Consider the following 23792-nt stretch of genomic DNA (forward strand, 5'->3'; position numbering starts at 1 on the left):
CATATTTTTCTTCCACCTATAATATTACTTAAAAGTGAATTAGTTATAAATACTAAAATTATTATAAGAGAATTCAGTAGGTTATTTGAGAGCCATAGCCAATTCAAAGAGTCTCATAAATAGGTCAAACCATCAAAAAATTTTTTCAAGCTGGTTGCAGTGGCACAGGTGTGCAATCCCAGCACTTTGGGAGGCCAAGGTAAAAGATCGCTAAAGCCTGGTAGTTTGAGACCAGCCTGAGCAACACAGTGCTCCTCTCTACAAAAAATAAGCAAAATTAATTGGACGTGGTGGCACATGACTGTAGTCCCTGCTACTTGGGAGGCTGAGTTGGGAGGATCACTTGAGTCCTGAAGATCAAGGGTGCAGTGAGCTGGGACTGTGTCACTGTACCCCAGCCTGGACAACAGAGGAATATTCTCTCAGAAAAGCAAGTAAAAAAAAAAAAAGAAAAAAAAATTTTTTTCAAAGGATATTTTCAAAACTTTCAAAAAGACAACTAAGATTATGTGATTACAATTTTGAAAATGTTTTAATATGTTTTCAGGAACCACTTGGGATAAATGAACCTCCGCATTTGGTATGTTTAAAAATATTCTTATAATTGTTAAATTGTTTACTAAAAGCATTTATACCCTTTCTCTCAAATCTTTCTCTTTTCTGCAGATAACTTTTATGTGTCTCTCTGGCAGAGCAGATTATATTGCACTTGGTATCTATGAGCAGAAGAATTTACATCTTTGTCAGTGGTTGTATTAGACTGGGTTTGTCACACTTCCTTTTGTTTTCTCCTGACAGAGCTGTAGCTATGACCACTTTAGGGTCATTTTGAACTTCTGGCAGTCTTTCTTTCCCATCGTCCATTCTTTCTTCAGTGTCACATTCTTCATAGAATATTATATTTATCTCTGGAAGAGCAAACTTACCATGGAAAAGTCACTGTCTTGGCATGCTTGTTATGTACATGTATTTCTAATACCTATAATCAAATATTTCTGAGCTAGTGAACTTGAAACCCTATATTCATTTCTACTGTAGTAATTGTTTAAAGGGAACTGGACAATACTTTGGAGCCCAACATTTGTTTATTTTCTACTGAGGGCTAGAAATTGTACCTATTTAACATTTCTAATAAGTCCGTAAGGTCAGTATTACTCCCATTTTTAGATAATAAATCTGAGATTCAGAATTTAAGTAAGTGCCATATACACAACTAGAAGTAGCAAAAGAGACGTTTCTAGTACGGACCACACTTGACAAAACCACATGTTTAGGGTTTTACATCAAATAAAGACATAATCATCATACGAGCAGTACAACTATAGAAGGAAGAGGGGGTGAGAGACATTGCTTCCTTTGTTTTATTTTAAATTACAAATTCAGAAAAATTGTCAGAAAGCCAAATATAGTGATTACTTTTAAATATTTGGCATTTGCTGCCTTTACATAATGCTCAGTGTTTTTCTCTGAATGTGTATGTTTTTCATATTCATGTCAGTGTTTATTTCAGACCAGCTTAGTTTAACCATGTTTCCATTCACAATGCTTTTGGGTTTTATTATTTTCTGATTAGCTCAGGCCTATTGGGAACATTTCCTTTCTGAATATAATTGAGTTGTTGTATTTAGAGACACTTCCTGCCAGATTTTTATTTTGAAATTTTGAAAACTCCCAACTGTGGATTTTTAAAGTGTTTTTTTCACATGAATCAAAACAACATGAGTAGATAGAAGAAAGAGAAATTATTTCAAACTGCACATTTTTTGAGTTCTAAGTACAGATAAAAAGCCTTGTTTTTTAAATCTCTGTTTCTCCTGCTCCTACCTCCTTGTTCTTTTTTTATGGACTTCCTTGTTTGGGGCAGATTGCTGGGAGGATTTTCTTTATAGTATTTCCAGTCTAACTGGAAGAGAGGAAGCCGCAGAAAACGCCCAGTGAAATCAGCTCCACTTCATTTTTCTGGGTATGGCTAAGTTATTGCCTTGTGGAATAAGCATTTCTGACAGGTGTATGATAACTGGATATTTAGTAACACATGAACAAAACATTCTTAGTTTACCCAGTATCAAAGGTCTTGTTATTTTCAGTGGATCAAATTTTCAGACATTCTTCTTGTTTATACTTACTTAAACAGATCTTGGCTGACACACTGGTTCTGTTCAATAACTAGAAAGTATTTTCTCTTCAACAGGCAGTAGTTACAACAGCCAGATTGGCAATACAGATGCTGTGTTCAGATGGGGTACTAATTTTCCCTGAGGAATGAGGAGGAAGCTTCATTTCAGAGCTCAAGTCAAGAGAGGGAATTTTTTTATGCTGGTGATTTTAAGGGGAACGTTAAGCAACCTAAGAGGGGAAAAGCCAGAAAATGTAGGTGTATAGGGATTAGTATACATTATGAGTGTTATGATGATTGAAAATATTGTTAATGACTGTTCTGGAAACATATCATGAGGAGATGTGGCTTATTTGAGATATTGGTGGAATGCCACCTTTTATTTTTTAATTTTATTTTTTGTTTTGGGATTAGGAAAGTTTTATTTTGTTTTAATTTTTTTTGTCTTTATTTCTTCTAAAAAAAGGGGGGTGGGATACATGTACAGAACGTGCAGGTTTGTTACATAGGTATACGTGTACTATGGTGGTTTGCTGGACCTATTGACCAGTCCTCTAAGTTCCCTCCTCTCACCCCTCACTCCCCAGCAGGCCCTGGTGTGTGTTGTTCCCTTCTCTGTCCCCATATGTTCTCAATGTTCAACCCCCACTTATGAGTGAGAACATGCAGAGTACACCACCTTTTATTGAGAAGATTTTTTTTTTTCTGAAGGCTGAAGCTTGGTCATTGTGTCTAATTAGCAACTCAAGATATACAGGATCGCTATAGAATTCTTCACCGTTAGCAAGTGACTTTTTTTTTTATTTCCCTCCCAAACAAAAACCAAACAGAATATGTATTATCTGCATATCGTCATCATCTCTCTTACCACAAGTCCTGAATATTGGAATCTAATACTAGATTAAATCTTATAACAGTGAATTTGGTTTTCAGAGGCGGTTGTAATTAGGCATCATTCTCTAGAAATTCTAACCAGTTCTCCCCTTTGACTCAGCCAAGTACTTTTTGTTTCTAGAATCTTTTTAAAGGTTATTTCCAGATATAATTAAATGTTTGGATTTATTTAAATATTGAGCCCCTGTTCCATTTTATGCATGATTCTCACCAAGAAAAACAACTAGGTATTTTCTTATATTGGATAATTTAGCCTCACTGAATTTTAAAGTGATCACAGGATCTGTAATAATTGTTGCTACTGTTTTCATGTATAGGGGATAGGAAAATGACAGCTTTAGGCAATACAGTAAGATTTACAAGCAGTAAAGAGAAAACACTTCTTTGTAGCACTTTAACCAGATCATTTTTATAGGCGCCAAATCACAGAAATACTTAGGAAGAATTATTTCAGTAAAGAAAACCTTTATGATTAATAAGGGAAATGAAATCATTGTACAATATATAACCAATATGAGAAATATATAACACTACAGTATGAGAAAGATGTGATGTAATAGAAGAATAGAAACAAGACTTTTCCTTAATAATCAACATATTTCTATGAGGGAGGCTCAAAGGGCTAGAGAAAGTCTTAGTTAGACAGGGAAGAAAGTTTCTCATAGAAATTATTTTAGTATTGGAGTAAGTAAAATTACATTAAAAATAATGCTGATATTGTAGAATAAGTAAGCACAGCTTCTGTGTTTTGTCAGTAGTTCATTGCATTTTTAGTTTATCACATTATATTAAAGATATATATTACCACATGTTGTTAGCATATATTATAAATGAAAATTATGTAGCAAAAAGAATTTCTGTGAAATCTTCATAATATAGTGGAGATAATTTCTGCTCAAATGGTAGTTCTAAGAAAGAAATACAATAATATATGTGAAAAGCAAACCAGAGGGATACTTTTTTTCCTTCACTTCTATTTCCAGTTGGGGAGCTGTTAGGGATTGAGCCATACCAATATGGCACAGAAGGATGGGTATAGTTTGGAAAACACTCATCTCTTGTTTGTCTATTTGCCTTGGTTTTAAGCAACCTGAGTTGTTTTGTATATTTGTTATCCGTTGTTCTGTAAAGGAAGCCAACATGGTCATTTATCCAGCTAGTTTTTCCAAGGACTTAATTTCTCCAAGGCTCTGTCACTTAATTTCACCAAGAGTAGAAACCACAAGTTAATTATTATAATCAGTAAGCTCAGAGTTGGTTTCTGTATGGTTGATCCTCAGAACATTATTATGAGAATTGTTCTGTTTTGAGGATTGATAAGGTGATCAAAATGAGGCATATTTTTGTAGAGTTGGTCTAATTCTGGGTGAATCATACACCAAATCTCATCTAGTAAACTCAGATAAGCATTTAACCCAGTTTTTAAAGTTTGAACAAAGACTATTTTAACCCATCAAATCAAGAGATACTTTATAACATTATTTCTGCATGTGTATATGGATTTTAATTAATTTTTCTGGGTATGAAGACTGAGACAAAAAACTGGAGGTGGCTACTATATATACCATCTGAAAGATGCTTCACTGGCATTATCAGTAGTCCAGGATTTGATGTTTCATGGCTTCATTGTGAAAATGGTGAAGTATAAATCTTCAGTTCAGCAGTATACAACTAATTAACTGGGAATGTAGTTAGTGAGCAAGACAACATGTCTCTCTTCTCATGTGGCTTTTCTTTAATTTTTACTAAGAATTTCCATGCAGGAGAAATTTCTCTGCATTTTTTGGAGGTTAAAAGTGATTTGCTTTTTAGCCTCACATTTTATATGTCTTTAAGTTAAAAAACCTAAGTATGTCTTGGTTTGGACTTCATTTCTTTGCTATCCTCTGTATCTGCTACAAGGACTACAACAGAAACTTGCTGGATCACATCTCCTTAAGGCAAGAAGTCCCTTGATGTTTTAATGCTCCAAATACAGTGTGGTTTCACAGTAGGAAGTGGTGTTGTACAAACCACAGATGATCATGGGGAATTAGTTTTCTCACCTCCTTGATTTTGACTGATCTTTGATAACAGATCAAGTAAGGTCAGAGCAGAATGAGATAACCAAGAAACAATTCTTCTAAGAAAAGGGAAGACGAGGGAGGTGAACATTAGCTGCTCAGAAAAGCCTTATCCTCGATGACAGCATGAGCAGATGGTCTCTTATGATGTGTTCTGTGCCCTAGTGCAGGCCTGTCAGTGCAGGGTGGACCTGTGGGCCATGTTGTTCCAAGTCTCCAGTGTATTATGAAATTTTTATGGGCTCTTCAATTTTTTTCATTCCTATTGTAGATTCAAGGCTACCAGAGTTGTAGATTATTATATATCTGGTCTAAAGGGAATTATAGTTGAGATTTCATGGATTTTTCTCGACAAAATTGACTAAAGTAGAAATGTAGTTGTATATAACTATAAGCTGCACATTTAAGGTATTCTTATCAGAAAACCGAAGCCTGTAAGCTGAAATACATGACACAGATATCTTTCTTTCTTCACCATAAATCTTCCACTAATCCCGTCATTATTATCTCCTCTGCCATCTGCTCGTGTGCCCTCCTGGGTACTCTTCGTGCTTGCTTATGGGCATGCGCTCATGCTCTCCTCTTCTTATATTAACTGTGGATCAGGAAGAGCTAGGGAGAGAAGCATCTAACCATGTAGCCTTATACTAATCTAAGCCTCTTTCATGTTTAGCACTAAATTTCTTCTTATTTTATACATCTGGTCTCAACATAGGGCATAGTGATTGTTTGAGAGAATAAAGGACCACATGTTAGTGGAGGAAGGACTCTAATGTACTCTTTTTTAGGTAGAATTGTTTTCTAGGCCTCTGTTCCCACAATTTGGTGGAAGAGAGGCAAGAAAATGGTAAACCAACAGTGACGTTCCATTCCTGAAAACATGTAAGAAAGCAAGTTTAAGGAGCATATCATTATCCCTAATATGAATTCATTGATAATAGATAAAACATGAGTCTGATATTTTGCTACATTTTATAAATTCATGAAATTAAAGGTTTTTATTTGCTTTTGATAATCTAAGACCTTTTTTTTCTGTTTAACTGTTGTGTTGTTGTTCTTGTAGCTCAAAGTATTCAGTAAACCAGGGTTCCAAGGTGAATGTATAGATTTTACAGAAGAAACTTCTGATTTGACTTCACTCATACCATGTTCTTTTAAAGTTCTTCGAGGTTGGTAAGTATGCTTACTTAGTGTTTTCTGCTGTTATTTAATAACTAATGTTCTTAAATTTACAGAGATATATTTTTTGCATGCACAGTGAATCTTTAAAATTTATCTTCAACAGGCATTGGTTACCTGCTAACTGATCTATATTAATTTTGCTTAATTTGTATTTTGAGCTATGATGGAATACAGAAAAGCAGAATGCTGATTAACCAACTTAGGGAACATTTTGATTTTTGTCTCTCACTGTGATCTTAGATTATTTCCTAAATATTTTGAATGTTTATATTGTATATTTATTGTCTCACACAGTAGAATGCGATAAAAATACCTGGTGTTTTTAGAAGTAAGACATATTAATCCTAATTTTTTTAATCTTTTAATGAAGTATTCATCATCCCCCTTTCACAGATGTGGAAACCAGGTTCAGAGTTAGGGTTTCCCAAGATCACATACCAAATTTCAGACCCATGATTCCTTTGGTCTTTTTTTCTCATCTCTGAATTGGATATTCTTCCAATTGCAACAATATACTGTATATTTTTCACGTGTATATGAAACTACATGTGATTCTCACAGCTAAAATATATTCTACAAATTTTTTATTGTGCTAAAATAAAATTTACCATTTTAACAATTTTTAATTGTACAGTTCAGTGGCATCTCTATGTATCAAACATCTACCCAGCAACCTATCAAAGTCTCTTTTCTTCCTTTAAAATATATTAGGTTTGTCAGTTTTCCTCCCTTCTCCCTTGAATCATTAGAGGCCTGGGCCTTCTATTTTTCACTTCAAAAACTTCAGTCTCTTAGCTACCGCCTGTTTCAGTGTCATCTAATTTCTAGTGTTTACCCCAAACAAATCACAGTCCAATTATGTGTCCCAAAATCCAGTTTAATATTTTTGCTAATGCTTTAATTCCCAGCCATTTTCTGGTACCAGTCCAATCAAGTTCAAGCTCTTTCTTTTCCTGACCTTACCATCAACTAGCCTCCTTTTCCTATCCATTTCCCATCCTATTCTCTTTTCTAACATTTGCTTTCCTCCATACCTTCTATACCGGGGGTCAGTACACTTTATAAAGAATCAGATAGTGAATATTTTTGACTTTGTGGGTTCCACAGGCTCTATCCCAGCTACTCTCAACACTGCTATTAGACATAGCACAAAAGCAGCCATACGCAATACACAAACCAATAGGCACAGCTGCATTCCAATGAAACATTATTTATGGACATTGACATTTTAATTGTATGTAACATTTACATGTCATGAAATAGTCTTCTTTTAAAATTTTAAGCCCTCTGAAAATGTGAAAACCAGTCTTAGCTTATGGGCTGTTTGAAAACAAGCAGTGGGGCAGATTTGGCCCACATGCTGTAGTTTGCTGATGCCTGTTTCATACCAAAGGTTGGAGGTCTCTGGTAAATCTAGCCAGCAGGTGTCATTTGTTTGGCTTATACGCTAGGTTAAAAAAATTGTATTAATACAATTTTTACAAATGTAATACATTAATACAAATGTAAGTATTAATACTTACATTTAGGATATTTTTCAGAAGAAGCTGTTTTCCACCTTCTCTTTAAAAACCAGAAGATTTTACGACTTGGAGAAAGCTTTTGCCTTTGTCAGTAATTAGCTGGTAGTGAGTAGACTGCATATGTGCTTTCCAGCATACCATAATCACCACCATTCCCAATTTTTTTCCACCTGGCACACTACTCAAATCTGCATTACCTGTGTGGTCTCCTGAAGGTATATAAGTTTGTGACCCCTGCTTAATAATAATTCAGATATATCCTTTAAGGTTCAGTCCACTCCATTATTTCTGTTCACCTTCTTGATTAACCCTAAATCAAGCAGTCCTTTCCTTCTCCTATTTCCTACAGCTCTTCTGCCTTGAGCCTCCTTGTATTTGTTTTTGTTTATATACTTACCTCTGAAAAGAAAATGTGAGTTTTACAACATTAAAACACAAAGTAGGGCACAATAAGTTAAATAGAGATCTGCAACTCTAATAAGAAATAAACACACACACACACACACACACACACACACACACACACACACACAAGGACCTGAAATAATTTTGTTACTATTATTTGGCTCTGAGTTCCTTCTCCACTAAGATAAAAGAAAATATTTTACAAGATTTAGGATCATTGTCTGTTAATGAGAAACACTGAAGTTTTTCTGGAGGAAAATGTATTTTTCTTGAACCGAATAATAGGACAAACTAGTCACACATGTCTCTTCATGTAGGAAATATACAACAGCAGGATAAAAGAATACAAGAACAATGACAATTGTGTAAGCACCTGGAATGTGTAAGAGACCTGGATTTGAGCCCAGTTCCACCATTTTCTAGCTATGTAACTTTAGGCAAAATGAGTCATCTCTCTGAACCTCAGCTTTCTCATCTGTAAAGGAGAATTAATAATGATACCTACCTCAAAGGTTTCTTAGAAGGACTAAATAAAATAATGCACTAGCTTTATGCCTGGCACACTAGAAACCTTTGATAAATGTTGACTATGAAATGCTTATTACAGTAGTAGACATGACAGTAAATTATAATGTCACACAGCATTTCTACGGTTATCCAAAGTTAAACTGGTCTGGCAAGAGTACAGTTCTGGTGATCTTAAAATACAGGGCTAGAACTTAGCCACACCAAAACTAAATTAGTAACAGTCATTTAATTTTTCCCTTGGGCTCATTCTTTTCAAAAGGGTATGTGTTTAGCTATCTTTTGATGAATACTGTATTGAAGATAACTCACTATTGAAGATTCCAAGGGGTTTATTTCTTTTTAAAATTTTCTATTAGTTGTCAGATTTGTAGGTGACAGGTTTTATATACTCTTGTGTGATTTTAAAAAAAAAACTATCTTCTATGCTCATCTAAACTGAATACAAATATTTTAAATTTTTCCCAAAAAGAGCTTATAATCTGTTTAGGTACTTAATAATCACCCTGATCTAATCCCAGAGTGCTATACGTGAAGGCACTAAATAAAAAGAATGTCTTTAGCTGAAAGCATACATCGTCTCATTTCAAACTTCATCTCTACCATTGAGTAGTTTGAGGAACCACGGGAAAATCACCTTACCTTTCTGATCTTTACTTTTGCTGCCTATAAAAATGAGGATGTTCCTAACTCATAGAATTATTAAGGACACCATGAAATAGTATATGTAAAGTGCCTAGCCTAATGCCTGGTGCATCATAATAAACAGTCGAGGAATAATAGTGGTAGCTGTTGTGTGTGTGTGTGTGTGTGTGTTTTTAAGCTGGTGTGGTGGTGCTCTGCACCACTTTCTATGCCCTACTCCTACACCAGTTCCCACAGCAAAATAATGAGCCTATACTGCCAAGTGAATGCAGTTTGACTGAATGTTTTACTGCTTGGCTTTTAGCTGGCTCCTCTATTACCAAGAAGACGTGTTTGTTAATCACTGTGTGTTAGAAGAAGGCCTCTATGCTGACCTTACTTCCTGCGGTTGCCCAGCATCTAAAGTCAAATCTCTCAAGCCCATTGACTATGTAAGTACTTTGCAAAATGCATACTTATAAGACTCTTTTTCTTGTCCAGTTTAATTACCACCAATGATAATGTGAAGTTGGAAGAAATGATAAAAGGAGAAATATCAAAATCTGAAAAATATGAATAATTCATTTGTCAATTGTAAAACTGAGGTCCACTCATGAAATCCAACCAAAATGTAACATTGATATTCTTTTTTTAAAAAATGCAGGGGTGTAAAACTCAAGAATTAGAATAATGTAGGCCTCGACTTAACTCCCAGTTTGATACTTTAATCAATTTGAGTGACACTGGCAAAGTTACTTGGCTTACCCATCTATAAAAATAAAATAATAACAATAGTACTTACAAGGCCACTGGGATATTAAATGAGATGATGCTTATAAAGTGCACAGCATATGGTGAGTTCTCATTTAAATGTTAGCTATTAGTACCATGGTTGTTGTTATTATAGCTGCTTAAGTATAAAAATAACCTGACCACTTTATTATTCTACTAGGTAAGTCACATGACAGTTTGTCTGCTACTAGGGTAGCAGATTCGAAATTCAAACCTGTTTTTGGGAACAGGGCCTTTCTGTCTGGTGTGTGCAAAATGATCTGGGTCACCTTGGAGGCCCATATTTACAGAGTAAGTAGGTCTTCCTTTCCACCACATTTATTTAGAATTTCAAGTGTGAGAAAAATGGGATCACAACTCCAGGACATCAATTCTGGACCCCTGGTCAATAGGATCTGTGCAGAGGAGGCAGTGAGGATCTTGGATACTTTCAAGATATCTAGTTATGACAATTCCTTGGCAATATGTTTGGTCAAAGCTTCAGTTTTACACAGAGCTGATTAGAGACTCTACATAATGTAGTAGTGACTCAAACCTTTCTGTCAAAGCTGACTCCAGGGATAATGGCCATACTCAGGATCTTTGATCTCAACCTAAGCAATGTCGTCCTATTTCACAAGGCATTTCTGGATAGAGTATTCTTGGTATCAGACTAATTATAGAGTCTTGGCTGAGAACAAGAATATAAATAGTGTTCTTGGTCTCTCTCAATGGCTCTGTAGATACTAACATGGAAAGAATAAGTGGCTACTAACACTTCTTGTCTGTTAGAGGAAAACTGGTTTAAAAAATATATATATATATATATATATATATATATATATATATATATGATCTGGCAAGTCTCTGCAGGCTTTGATAATGCTGGAAAAGACATTGGAAGGTAGTCCACATTTACTGGAAAGCAATTTTTTAAACAATTTTTAGTGGCCAAATCAGCAGACAGATACGTATTTGGTGTTAACTCTAAAAGCAAAAGATAGAGGTCTGAATTTGAAAGTATCATCCTGAAAGGGTTTCGTACAACTCTTAATCCAGTGAACTAAACCAACAAAATTTCTAGGGAGGGCATTTTAGAAGCAGGGCCAAAATTAATTAGTGTTACTATTTTTCTTTGAAGGGTTATAATTCCTTTAGATTCATGAAGTGTAAAATGAAAAATTTGGGATGAAAATAAACAGATGTTTTCATGTAAGTTGTCATGTGGAGTTGCATGTCCCTAGTTTTGGGCCTGTGGAACCCAGGCAGCATAAGCAAAGGTGCCTATTGGGAAGGACTTGAAATCTATAAACTTTTCACTTCAAGAATGGGTTAAAGAGTATATTTAGTGTATGTAAGGGTAGCACATTAGTTATCTTAATGCCATTCATAATATACTGAAAATATTTGAAACATCTTTTGCGAAAATGTGTCACAGCAGCAGGTTTGGTGTTGAAATGGGAAGAGGATAAGGGAGGTTGGATATCCTACAAAGATCTGCAGATTGACCATGAAGATACCTCAACAGGGGTCCCAAAGCCTTAAGTTGATCAGACCTAGGGAGATTGATATGTAAACCAGAAGGTCAATTTAGTATTTTGTAATAAGTGGATTCTAGTGACTGGAATGCTCGAGAATTCTGTCCTGGGCATTTTTTCCCCCTCTCTGGAAAAACAAGGGAAACTGAATTAGTCATTGGGAGGTTATTCATTGAGCATAAGATTTGGGTAAAATAAGGTAGATGTCTTGCGATTAGCCTGTAGGCTAACATTCCTCCCAAAAGAGAGTCCTTTCACTGTCTAGGTCCCAGTTGCTCACACCCTCTAGATTCTGTCTCATTTCCCTGGACAGTGCTAGATACACTATCTATTCTGCTTCTCTCATTAATTCTGATGCTTTCTGTGATTCTCCCCACTATCTTCGTACTTAGGAATTGATAGGCCTTTTTTCTTAGATTTCCTAATACTGCTGCCTATGCCACAATCCAGTGTAATTCTGGATTCATTCTAGGAAATATTTCTGTGTAATTAAGTTGACATTATGTACATATGAGGTAATCATTTGCTTTCGCTTTTGTTAGTTAAAACTGCAGAATTCGAGGGATGTTGCCTGCAGTTGGTATTGCCAGATATGCTATGGCTTGGTGCTTAAGTGTCACAATGGTATAATATTGAGGAGTTTTAAGACTTCATCTTCATAGAAGATAATATATTTTAAAATGACAGTTTGCTCCAGGCAAACTTCTGTTGGTACAGGTGAAGGTTACATTCCTAGGGCCATCAACACATAATTTGCAGTGTTGCAGTCATTTTATAATGAATGGAGCTAGGAGCGTAGTTCATAGTTCTGCGTCTAACTAATATAACCTTAGGCAAATCTCTTAATTTATCTGTATCTCAGTTAATTCTTCTGTAAAGAAACTGTTAGAACAGGTATTTCAAATCTTGGACAGCCTCCAGTTCTGTTGCAAATAAGTATCCTGGTCATATTTCTAATTGGATATGAAAAAGAATTTATCCGGCTTTAGGATTCACAAGGTCAGAGGGAATAATAAGATCATGTATTAACTTTCACAACAGTCTCCAGAGTCATAGTAGTTGAAAACAAATGTTCATTTCATTTTCATATTTTGTCTCAAAATGGCAAGACAGTTGCATGGCCTCCACTTTAGGCTTGTGAGTTGGGTTTAGATACACTTTTAATATTTGCTTTGCATTGGGACCAAGCTAATGGGAGCACCTCCAATTGGGGACATGACTATTTTCATGACAGGGGAAAGAGGGAGCAAGGTCACAATCACAGAGTCACATTTGAAGCTTCTGCTCAGATTCATTTTGCCCATGTACACATCATTGTGTCCACTCATATTCTGTTTCCAAAAACAAGTCATTAGACCAAGCCTGACATAAATGGGGCAGGGGAATAGACTCTCACCTGGGCAGGGATAAAGTCGACAAAGTATATTCAAACAATAATACAATCTACCAGAGATGTATAAACTCATAGAGGTGTTCTCTGTTACTATATTTCGGAGAAAATGAAAGGAGATGAAATTGTAATAATTTATCTCTGCTACTGTGACAGAGCTAACTTCCTTTTAAAAACTTGAGATTAATTTTTAGTGACAGTCTGGAGGTGGTTTGGTGGCTGTCAAATGAAGTATATGGTAGACAAGTAGAAAAGTCTGCCTCAGAATATGGTCCCCAGTTCTCTTTCAAAATTCATTTAGAATTCTAAAATCAGGTAATTTAATATAGGGAAATTTAATTTAATCATACTAAGACAGCTTTATGTAAGCATCTGGGAAAAATAATAAATTAAGTGGCCTAGAATTAGGAAAGTGAACTAAGACCCAGGGTTTTCATCAGGCTCTTCACAGAGATATAATTATATATCTCGAAAAATTACATGTCTAATAAAATGCCTAAACATCTATCTCAAAACATGGTGAATTGGTTTCCATTGACTTCTCTTTAAGGTTTTCAGTAGCCTTGGTTTGGTAATGGCTTTACTGCTTAATAGTGATTACAAGAAGACCTTTTAAGATGAAAAAGATTGAGTATCATGCCTAAGGAAGTTTAAGTGTTTTGTGGGGGCTGAAACCAAAGCCTTCTATATTTAGGAGTAGTCATACTGGGTGTGAAAGGGCAATAAGATGATTTTTTTTTTTTTAATCCCTAAGATGATGCTTGGGGCATTGGTGTAGAGTTCTATGAATGAAAAACACATCTGATTAGTAATTTTGTAGAAGAAAGTTTAAAGGTATTCTATTTTGCTTTGATCAAAGAAAAATATTTAAGGTGGCTGAATTATTTCTCCCATCTCAGCCTCTGAAGTAGCTGGGACTACAGGTGTGCACCACCATGTCTGGCTAGTTTTTGTGGTGTTTTGGTTGAGATGGGGTTTCACCGTGTTGCCCAGGCTGGTCTGAAACTCCTGGGCTCAAGCAGTCTACCTGCCTCAGCCTCCCAAAGTGCTGGGATTACAGGTGCAAACCACTGCACCATCCAGCTGAATTATTTAGATAAATATCACAAATGCTGCACAATAACACCATTGCTGAAGATGCGTTTTATATTTATTCAATCTAAAGTATTGAACACCTGCTCTTTACTAAATACTGTGTTAAGTACTGAATATGAATAAAAAAAGAATTAGCGTAACAAACTCATCAAGTCCAAATGCTATTTGATTCTTACTCTTGGCCTCTCAAGTGTAGATGTTTCTCAGATACCTATTCTTGGCCTTTCCTCTCCTGTACTTAGAAATTTTCATTATCATAAAGATGATTCGCATTCGCAGATATCTAGAGTAAGCAGTACTCAGTTATTCCCTGAGCTTCATTCCCAGATTCCACATGGGTCTTCAGCATGTTTTGCCAGCATCCCATTTTCTCTCATAGATTTGTTCTTCTTTTCTGCCCTGTTTCTGTTGAAAGCAATCATCATTACTCCCTCCCCACCTTTTTTTAGACTGAGTCTGGCTCTGACACCTAGGTTGGAGTGCAATGGCACAATCTTGGCTCACTGCAACCTCCGCCTCCCAAGTTCAAGGAATTCTCGTGCCTCAGCCTCCCAGGTAGCTGGGATTACAGGCACGTGCCAAAACTCCCAGCTAACTTTTGTATTTTTAGTAGAGACGGGGTTTCACCATGTTGGCCAGGCTGTTCTCAAACTCCTGATCTCAAGGGATCCACCCACCTCGGCCTCCCAAAGTGCTGGGATTACAGGCATGAGTCATCGCATACAGTCCCATGATATGTCTTAAGCTTTTCCTCTTATCTCCTTTCCATTGCCATGACTGAGTTTAGAGGCTCATTCTGTCTTTCTAAAACTATTGTGATGGGTACATAACTAATTTTCTTCCTTTGGCCTCTTTCTTTTGCATTTCTTCTTATTTGCAGCATTGAGCATGTAACCTTCCCATAAAGCCCAGACCCTGGCATCAGGTCCTACTTTTCCAATATTATTGCTCAATCATTTTCATGTATCCTGTTTACAAGCTTACCCTCCCCCCTTCCCCCCAATACCTTCCTTAAACTTTATTTTGTGTTTTTATATGGAAACATAGAATGAAGTTTTTCTTTCCCGTCTCTAAATTCTTTGAGGTCTAATTTAAAGGACCTCAATTCTAGGAAGCCTTCAATGACCTCATTTCTTAAAGTGACTTTTGTTTGCCCTGAATATTCTTTCTCTGCATCTCAAGATGCTTTTCACTCTCTCCTTTTCATCACACTTACTGAAACTGTAAAGCCATTGAGGGGATGATTTATATTTATTGTAGCTTTAAATTCTGTCACCCTTATGTCCCCTCTACTTAGCACAATGCTACAAAAATATCAAGAGTCCATTATGTAATAAGCCAACTAAATAAACTCATTTATTCATGCCTAAAAATATATAGGCAGTAGTTGTATAAAGTTCATTCTTCTGCTTCAGAGCTCATTCCATAAGAGGGGTTGTACTTTGGACTTACTATAGGTTTGTGTCTTATCCATTTACAATATTCTAATAATAGCTTTAGAAGTTGGGGGATGGTGGGGAACCTAAGTTAAAAAAAAAAGTAATTTACAGCTGCTAACTATTGATGAAATTTTTTAAAGTCAGACTGGGTATTGAAAGAATAATGGCATATATAGACAGGAGCAAGATACATGAGAACTTGTTGATTGATCTAAGATGGAGTTAACTGCGACTTTCAGACTATTGCATAAAACATTTAAGCATTGGACCAGGAGTGTGTGGGGTAACCTGTTTTATTTCATTTCCATGGGAGCAGTACTTAGCTGGTTGCTTCTCTTATTTCTCCACTGGGGTGTTGGAATGGAAGTTTGGCTGCCTTTGAAGTAATCGAGCCCTGGCAGCTCCAAGGAAGCAAAACCAAAGAATATTATAACAAGAGGCTGTAGAAAAACTTCAGATGAAATTAAGACTCTGATGACATAAATGATCTTAAGAGGTAGAATAAGAATTGGCAAGACAATCATTCATTCTGTGGAAGGATACTGAATAAGAGGCACAGCTACAAATAGAGGGAGACTATAAATCCAACCTCAGAATGAAAGGAAGGAATGAGTTTATAAAGTGTAGAACACAAAAATTAATTCAAGATGGATTAAAGACTTAAATGTTAGACCTAAAACCATAAAAACCCTAGAAGAAAACCTAGGCAATACCATTCAGGACATAGGCATGGGCAAGGACCTCATGACTAAAACACCAAAAGCAATGGCAACAAAAGCCAAAATAGACAAATGGGATCTAATTAAACTAAAGAGCTTCTGCACAGCAAAAGAAACCACCATCAGAGTGAACAGGCAACCTACAGAATGGGAGAAAATTTTTGCAATCTACCCATCTGACAAAGGGCTAATATCCAGAATCTACAAAGAACTTAAACAAATTACAAGAAAAAATCAAACAACCCCAGCAAAAAGTGTGTGAAGGATATGAACAGACACTTCTCAAAAAAAGACATTTATGCAGCCAATAGACACATTAAAAAATGCTCATCATCACTCGCCATCAGAGAAATGCAAATCAAAACCACAATGAGATACCATCTCACAGCAGTTAGAATGACAATCATTAAAAAGTCAGTAAACAACAGGTGCTGGAGAGGATGTGGAGAAACAGGAACACTTTTACACTGTTGGTGGGGGTGCAAACTAGTTCAACCATTGTGGAAGACAGTGTGGCGATTTCTCAAAGATCCAGAGCTAGAAATACCATTTGACCCAGCCATCCCATTACTGGGTATATACCCAAAGGATTATAAATCATGCTTCTATAAAGACACATGCACACATGTTTACGGCGGCACTATTCACAATAGCAAAGACTTGGAACCAACCCAAATGTCCATCAATGATAGACTGGATTAAGAAAATGTGGCACATATACATCACAGAATACTATGCAGCCATAAAAAGGATGAGTTCATGTCCTTTGTAGGGGCATGGATGAAGCTGGAAACCATCATTCTCAGCAAACTATCCCAAGGACAGAAAATCAAACACCACATGTTCTCACTCATAGGTGGGAATTGAACAATGAGATCACTTGGACACATGGTGGAGAACATCACACACCAGGGCCTGTCATGGGGTTGAGGGAGTGGGGAGGGATAGCATTAGGAGGAATACCTAATGTAAATGACGAGTTAATGGGTGCAGCACACCAACATAGCACATGTATACATATGTAACAAACCTACACATTGTGCACATGTTCCCTAGAACTTAAAGTATAATAATAATAAAAAAACAAAGTGTAGAAGAATTTGGTTACTGTTAAAATTTTTAGCTGAACCTATATATATAGTTAATGGTATTAACTATTATGCACATTTTGAAAATGCAGGCCAACAAAAACTTACAGTAAACATCGCACTTCCCAGTGAGATATCTGAAACAGTTCTCTTTAAATTCAGGCAGAAGACAACAGTCTCCCTATTACCACTACTATTCAGTATTCTGAAGTTCTATCTAATAAAAAAAAATTAATCTAAAAAATGAAATAAGATTAAAACAAAAGGAAAAAACAAAACTGGCAAGAGCATCTATGGTGTAAATGATAAATTATTAGGGCTAAAGCACATTTTTAAAGTTGCAGAATATAAGATAAATAGCAATTAAACTATAGCAATTAAAGGTATTTAGAAATAAATCTAACACAAGGCAATACGTTTTTTTCCTAGAAATTTTATAAAAACTCTTGAAGGAAGTAAACATTGGAGAGATATAACCTTTATAGGTAAAAAGACTCAATATTGTAAAGATATGGTCTTCCCCAAATTAATACTGTTTCAGGCAAAACACAGTGTTCTGTCCTTTTAGGGGGTAGAGGTGGGGAGTAAAACATGGCAAGCTTATCCTATGATTAATTTGGAAAAGATAATGGGTCCAAAATCGCCAAGATAATTTTTAAGAACAACATGTAGGGTCACTTATCCTACCAAATATATATTGCTTTAGACAGTAGTAATAATTAGTGGGAATCAGTACAAGGAGAGACAAATGGGACAGGGGAATAGGGTAGCATGGAAACTGAGCTATATAGTAAATAGAATTTGGAAGATAACAGCATTCCAATGGAGCTATGATGAACTGTTAAATAAATGTTGTGGAGACAATTGACCCATTCCATAGAAAAAGACAGTTAGAATCCTACTTTACTCCCAACACAAAAATCAGTTCCAGATGGATTAATAACAACCTAAATGTGAAAAGCAAACGTCACAATTTAGAAGAAAATATAGGAATCTACCCTGATGATACTGGAGTAGGATGGATTTCTTCAAACAGAAAAAGCACAAATGAATAAGAAAAAGGTGAAAGGCAAATGTGTTAGTTTCCTATTGCTGATGTAACAGATTACTGTAAACTTAGTAGCTTAAGATGACAGATATTTACAGTCTTGCAGTTCCACAAGTCAGAAGTCTGAAATTGGTCCTATTGTGGTAAAATTAAGGTGTTGGCAGTCATTTCATCTGGGAAGCTCTAGGGGAGAACCCATTTCCTTACCTTTTCTAGCTTCTAGAGGCCACCAGCATTCCTTAACTCATGACCTTCTTTCATCTTCAAAGTGCATCACTCCAGTCTCTGCTCTTTTTTTTTTTTTTTTTTTTCTACTTTTTCAATTTTTTTTAATTTCTTTTTTTTTTTTTTTTTTTTTTTTTTTTTATTATACTTTAAGTTCTAGGGTACATGTGCATAACGTGCAGGTTTGTTACATATGTATACTTATGCCATGTTGGTGTGCTGCACCCATCAACTCGTCAGCACCCATCAATTCATCATTTATATCTTGTATAACTCCCCAATGCAAGCCCTCCCTCCTCCCCCCTCCCCCCTCCCCATGATAGGCCCCAGTGCGTGATGTTCCCCTTCCCGAGTCCAAGTGATCTCATTGTTCAGTTCCCACCTATGAGTGAGAACATGCGGTGTTTGGTTTTCTGTTCTTGTGATAGTTTGCTAAGAATGATGGTTTCCAGCTGCATCCATGTCCCTACAAAGGACGCAAACTCATCCTTTTTTATGGCTGCATAGTATTCCATGGTGTATATGTGCCACATTTTCTTAATCCAGTCTGTCACAGATGGACATTTGGGTTGATTCCAAGTCTTTGCTATTGTGAATAGTGCCGCAATAAACATACGTGTACATGTGTCTTTGTAGTAGAATAATTTATAATCCTTTGGGTATATACCCAGTAGTGGGATGGCTGGGTCATATGGTACATCTAGTTCTAGATCCTTGAGGAATTGCCATACTGTTTTCCATAATGGTTGAACTAGTTTACAATCCCACCAACAGTGTAAAAGTGTTCCTGTTTCTCCACATCCTCTCCAACACCTGTTGTTTCCTGACTTCTTAATGATTGCCATTCTAACTGGTGTGAGATGGTATCTCATTGTGGTTTTGATTTGCATTTCTCTGATGGCGAGTGATGATGAGCATTTTTTCATGTGTCTGTTGGCTGTATGAATATCTTCTTTTGAGAAATGTCTGTTCATATCCTTTCCCCACTTTTTGATGGGGTTGTTTGTTTTTTTCTCGTATATTTGTTTGAGTTCTTTGTAGATTCTGGATATTAGCCCTTTGTCAGATGAGTAGGTTGCAAAAATTTTCTCCCATTCTGTAGGTTGCCTGTTCACTCTGATGGTAGTTTCTTTTGCTGTGCAAAAGCTCTTTAGTTTAATTAGATCCCATTTGTCAATTTTTGCTTTTGCTGCCATTGCTTTTGGTGTTTTAGACATGAAGTCCTTGCCCATGCCTATGTCCTGAATGGTACTACCTAGATTTTCTTCTAGGGTTTTTATGGTATTAGGTCTAACATTTAAGTCTCTAATCCATCTTGAATTAATCTTCGTATAAGGGGTAAGGAAAGGATCCAGTTTCAGCTTTCTACTTATGGCTAGCCAATTTTCCCAGCACCATTTATTAAATAGGGAATCCTTTCCCCATTTCTTGTTTCTCTCAGGTTTGTCAAAGATCAGATGGCTGTAGATGTGTGGTATTATTTCTGAGGACTCTGTTCTGTTCCATTGATCTATATCTCTGTTTTGGTACCAGTACCATGCTGTTTTGGTTACTGTAGCCTTGTAGTATAGTTTGAAGTCAGGTAGCGTGACGCCTCCAGCTTTGTCCTTTTGACTTAGGATTGTCTTGGCAATGCGGGCCCTTTTTTGGTTCCATATGAACTTTAAAGCAGTTTTTTCCAATTCTGTGAAGAAACTCATTGGTAGCTTGATGGGGATGGCATTGAATCTATAAATAACCTTGGGGAGTATGGCCATTTTCACGATATTGATTCTTCCTATCCATGAGCATGGTATGTTCTTCCATTTGTTTGTGTCCTCTTTTATTTCGCTGAGCAGTGGTTTGTAGTTCTCCTTGAAGAGGTCCTTTACATCCCTTGTAAGCTGGATTCCTAGGTATTTTATTCTCTTTGAAGCAATTGTGAATGGAAGTTCATTCCTGATTTGGCTCTCTGCTTGTCTGTTACTGGTGTATAAGAATGCTTGTGATTTTTGCACATTAATTTTGTATCCTGAGACTTTGCTGAAGTTGCTTATCAGCTTAAGGAGATTTTGGGCTGAGACGATGGGGTTTTCTAAATATACAATCATGTCATCTGCAAACAGGGACAATTTGACTTCTTCTTTTCCTAACTGGATACCCTTGATTTCTTTCTCTTGCCTGATTGCCCTAGCCAGAACTTCCAAGACTATGTTGAATAGGAGTGGTGAGAGAGGGCATCCCTGTCTTGTGCCAGTTTTCAAAGGGAATTTTTCCAGTTTTTGCCCATTCAGTATGATATTAGCTGTGGGTTTGTCATAAATAGCTCTTATTATTTTGAGGTACGTTCCATCAATACCGAATTTATTGAGCGTTTTTAGCATGAAGGGCTGTTGAATTTTGTCAAAAGCCTTTTCTGCATCTATTGAGACAATCATGTGGTTCTTGTCTTTGGTTCTGTTTATATGCTGGATTACGTTTATTGATTTGCGAATGTTAAACCAGCCTTGCATCCCAGGGATGAAGCCCACTTGATCATGGTGGATAAGCTTTTTGATGTGCTGCTGAATCCGGTTTGCCAGTATTTTATTGAGAATTTTTGCATCAATGTTCATCAGGGATATTGGTCTAAAATTCTCTTTTTTTTGATGTGTCTCTGCCAGGCTTTGGTATCAGGATGATGTTGGCCTCATAAAATGAGTTAGGGAGGATTCCCTCTTTTTCTATTGATTGGAATAGTTTCAGAAGGAATGGTACCAGCTCCTCCTTGTACCTCTGGTAGAATTCAGCTGTGAATCCATCTGGTCCTGGACTTTTTTTGGTGGGTAGGCTATTAATTTTTGCCTCAATTTCAGAGCCTGCTATTGGTCTATTCAGGGATTCAACTTCTTCCTGGTTTAGCCTTGGGAGAGTGTAAGTGTCCAGGAATTTATCCATTTCTTCTAGATTTTCTAGTTGATTTGCGTAGAGGCGTTTATAGTATTCTCTGATGGTAGTTTGTATTTCTGTGGGGTCAGTGGTGATATCCCCTTTATCATTTTTTATTGCATCTATTTGATTCCTCTCTCTTTTCTTCTTTATTAGCCTTGCTAGCGGTCTGTCAATTTTGTTGATCTTTTCAAAAAACCAACTCCTGGATTCATTGATTTTTTGGAGGGTTTTTTCTGTCTCTATCTCCTTCAGTTCGGCTCTGATCTTAGTTATTTCTTGCCTTCTGCTAGCTTTTGAATGTGTTTGCTCTTGCCTCTCTAGTTCTTTTAATTGTGATGTTAGAGTGTCAATTTTAGATCTTTCCTGCTTTCTCTTGTGGGCATTTAGTGCTATAAATTTCCCTCTACACACTGCTTTAAATGTGTCCCAGAGATTCTGGTATGTTGTATCTTTGTTCTCATTGGTTTCAAAGAACATCTTTATTTCCGCTTTCATTTCGTTATGTACCCAGTAGTCATTCAGGAGCAGGTTGTTCAGTTTCCATGTAGTTGAGCGGTTTTGATTGAGTTTCTTAGTCCTGAGTTCTAGTTTGATTGCACTGTGGTCTGAGAGACAGTTTGTTATAATTTCTGTTCTTTTACATTTGCTGAGGAGTGCTTTACTTCCAATTATGTGGTCAATTTTGGAATAAGTGCGATGTGGTGCTGAGAAGAATGTATATTCTGTTGATTTGGGGTGGAGAGTTCTATAGATGTCTATTAGGTCCGCTTGGTGCAGAGATGAGTTCAATTCCTGGATATCCTTGTTAACTTTCTGTCTCGTTGATCTGTCTAATGTTGACAGCGGAGTGTTGAAGTCTCCCATTATTATTGTATGGGAGTCTAAGTCTCTTTGTAAGTCTCTAAGGACTTGCTTTATGAATCTGGGTGCTCCTGTATTGGGTGCATATATATTTAGGAGAGTTAGCTCTTCCTGTTGAATTGATCCCTTTACCATTATGTAATGGCCTTCTTTGTCTCTTTTGATCTTTGATGGTTTAAAGTCTGTTTTATCAGAGACAAGGATTGCAACCCCTGCTTTTTTTTGTTCTCCATTTGCTTGGTAGATCTTCCTCCATCCCTTTATTTTGAGCCTATGTATGTCTCTGCATGTGAGATGGGTCTCCTGAATACAGCAGACTGATGGGTCTTGACTCTTTATCCAGTTTGCCAGTCTGTGTCTTTTAATTGGAGTATTTAGTCCATTAACATTTAAGGTTAATATTGTTATGTGTGAACTTGATCCTGCCATTATGATATTAACTGGTTATTTTGCTCGTTAGTCGATGCAGTTTCTTCCTAGCCTCGATGGTCTTTACATTTTGGCATGTTTTTGTGATGGCTGGTACCGGTTGTTCCTTTCCATGTTTAGGGCTTCCTTCAGGGTCTCTTGTAAGGCAGGCCTGGTGGTGACAAAATCTCTAAGCATTTGCTTATCTGTAAAGGATTTTATTTCTCCTTCACTTATGAAACTTAGTTTGGCTGGATATGAAATTCTGGGTTTAAAATTCTTTTCTTTAAGAACGTTGAATATTGGCCCCCACTCTCTTCTGGCTTGTAGAGTTTCTGCCGAGAGATCTGCTGTTAGTCTGATGGGCTTCCCTTTGTGGGTAACCCGACCTTTCTCTCTGGCTGCCCTTAAGATTTTTTCCTTCATTTCAACTTTGGTGAATCTGGCAATGATGTGTCTTGGAGTTGCTCTTCTGGAGGAGTATCTTTGTGGCGTTCTCTGTATTTCCTGAATTTGAATGTTGGCCTGCCCTACTAGGTTGGGGAAGTTCTCCTGGATGATATCCTGAAGAGTGTTTTCCAACTTGGTTCCATTTTCCCCCTCACTTTCAGGCACCCCAATCAGATGTAGATTTGGTCTTTTTACGTAATCCCATACTTCTTGCAGGCTTTGCTCATTTCTTTTTCTTCTTTTTTCTTTTGGTTTCTCTTCTCGCTTCATTTCATTCATTTGATCTTCAATCGCTGATACTCTTTCTTCCAGTTGATCGAGTCGGTTACTGAAGCTTGTGCATTTGTCACGTATTTCTCGTGTCATGGTTTTCATCTCTGTCATTTCGTTTATGATCTTCTCTGCATTAATTAGTCTAGCTGTCAATTCTTCCACTCTTTTTTCAAGATTTTTAGTTTCTTTGCGCTGGGTACGTAATTCCTCCTTTAGCTCTGATAAGTTTGATGGACTGAAGCCTT

The 23792-nt window shown here is 36.6% G+C and overlaps 1 protein-coding gene across 1 annotated transcript in view; it reads left to right on the top strand.

Moving 5' to 3' along the window:
• The window catches only part of CRYBG3 (crystallin beta-gamma domain containing 3), a 127728-nt gene that overhangs the window by 81897 nt on the left and 22039 nt on the right, over positions 1-23792 (top strand). The window contains exons 15-17 of the mRNA XM_010358778.2: positions 548-580; positions 6137-6246; positions 9658-9784. Of these exons, the coding sequence (XP_010357080.2) occupies positions 548-580; positions 6137-6246; positions 9658-9784 (270 nt within the window). The remainder of the gene's footprint in view (positions 1-547; positions 581-6136; positions 6247-9657; positions 9785-23792) is intronic.

Source organism: Rhinopithecus roxellana, chromosome 1 (assembly GCF_007565055.1).
Source record: "Rhinopithecus roxellana isolate Shanxi Qingling chromosome 1, ASM756505v1, whole genome shotgun sequence".
NCBI classification, from domain to species: Eukaryota; Metazoa; Chordata; class Mammalia; order Primates; family Cercopithecidae; genus Rhinopithecus; species Rhinopithecus roxellana.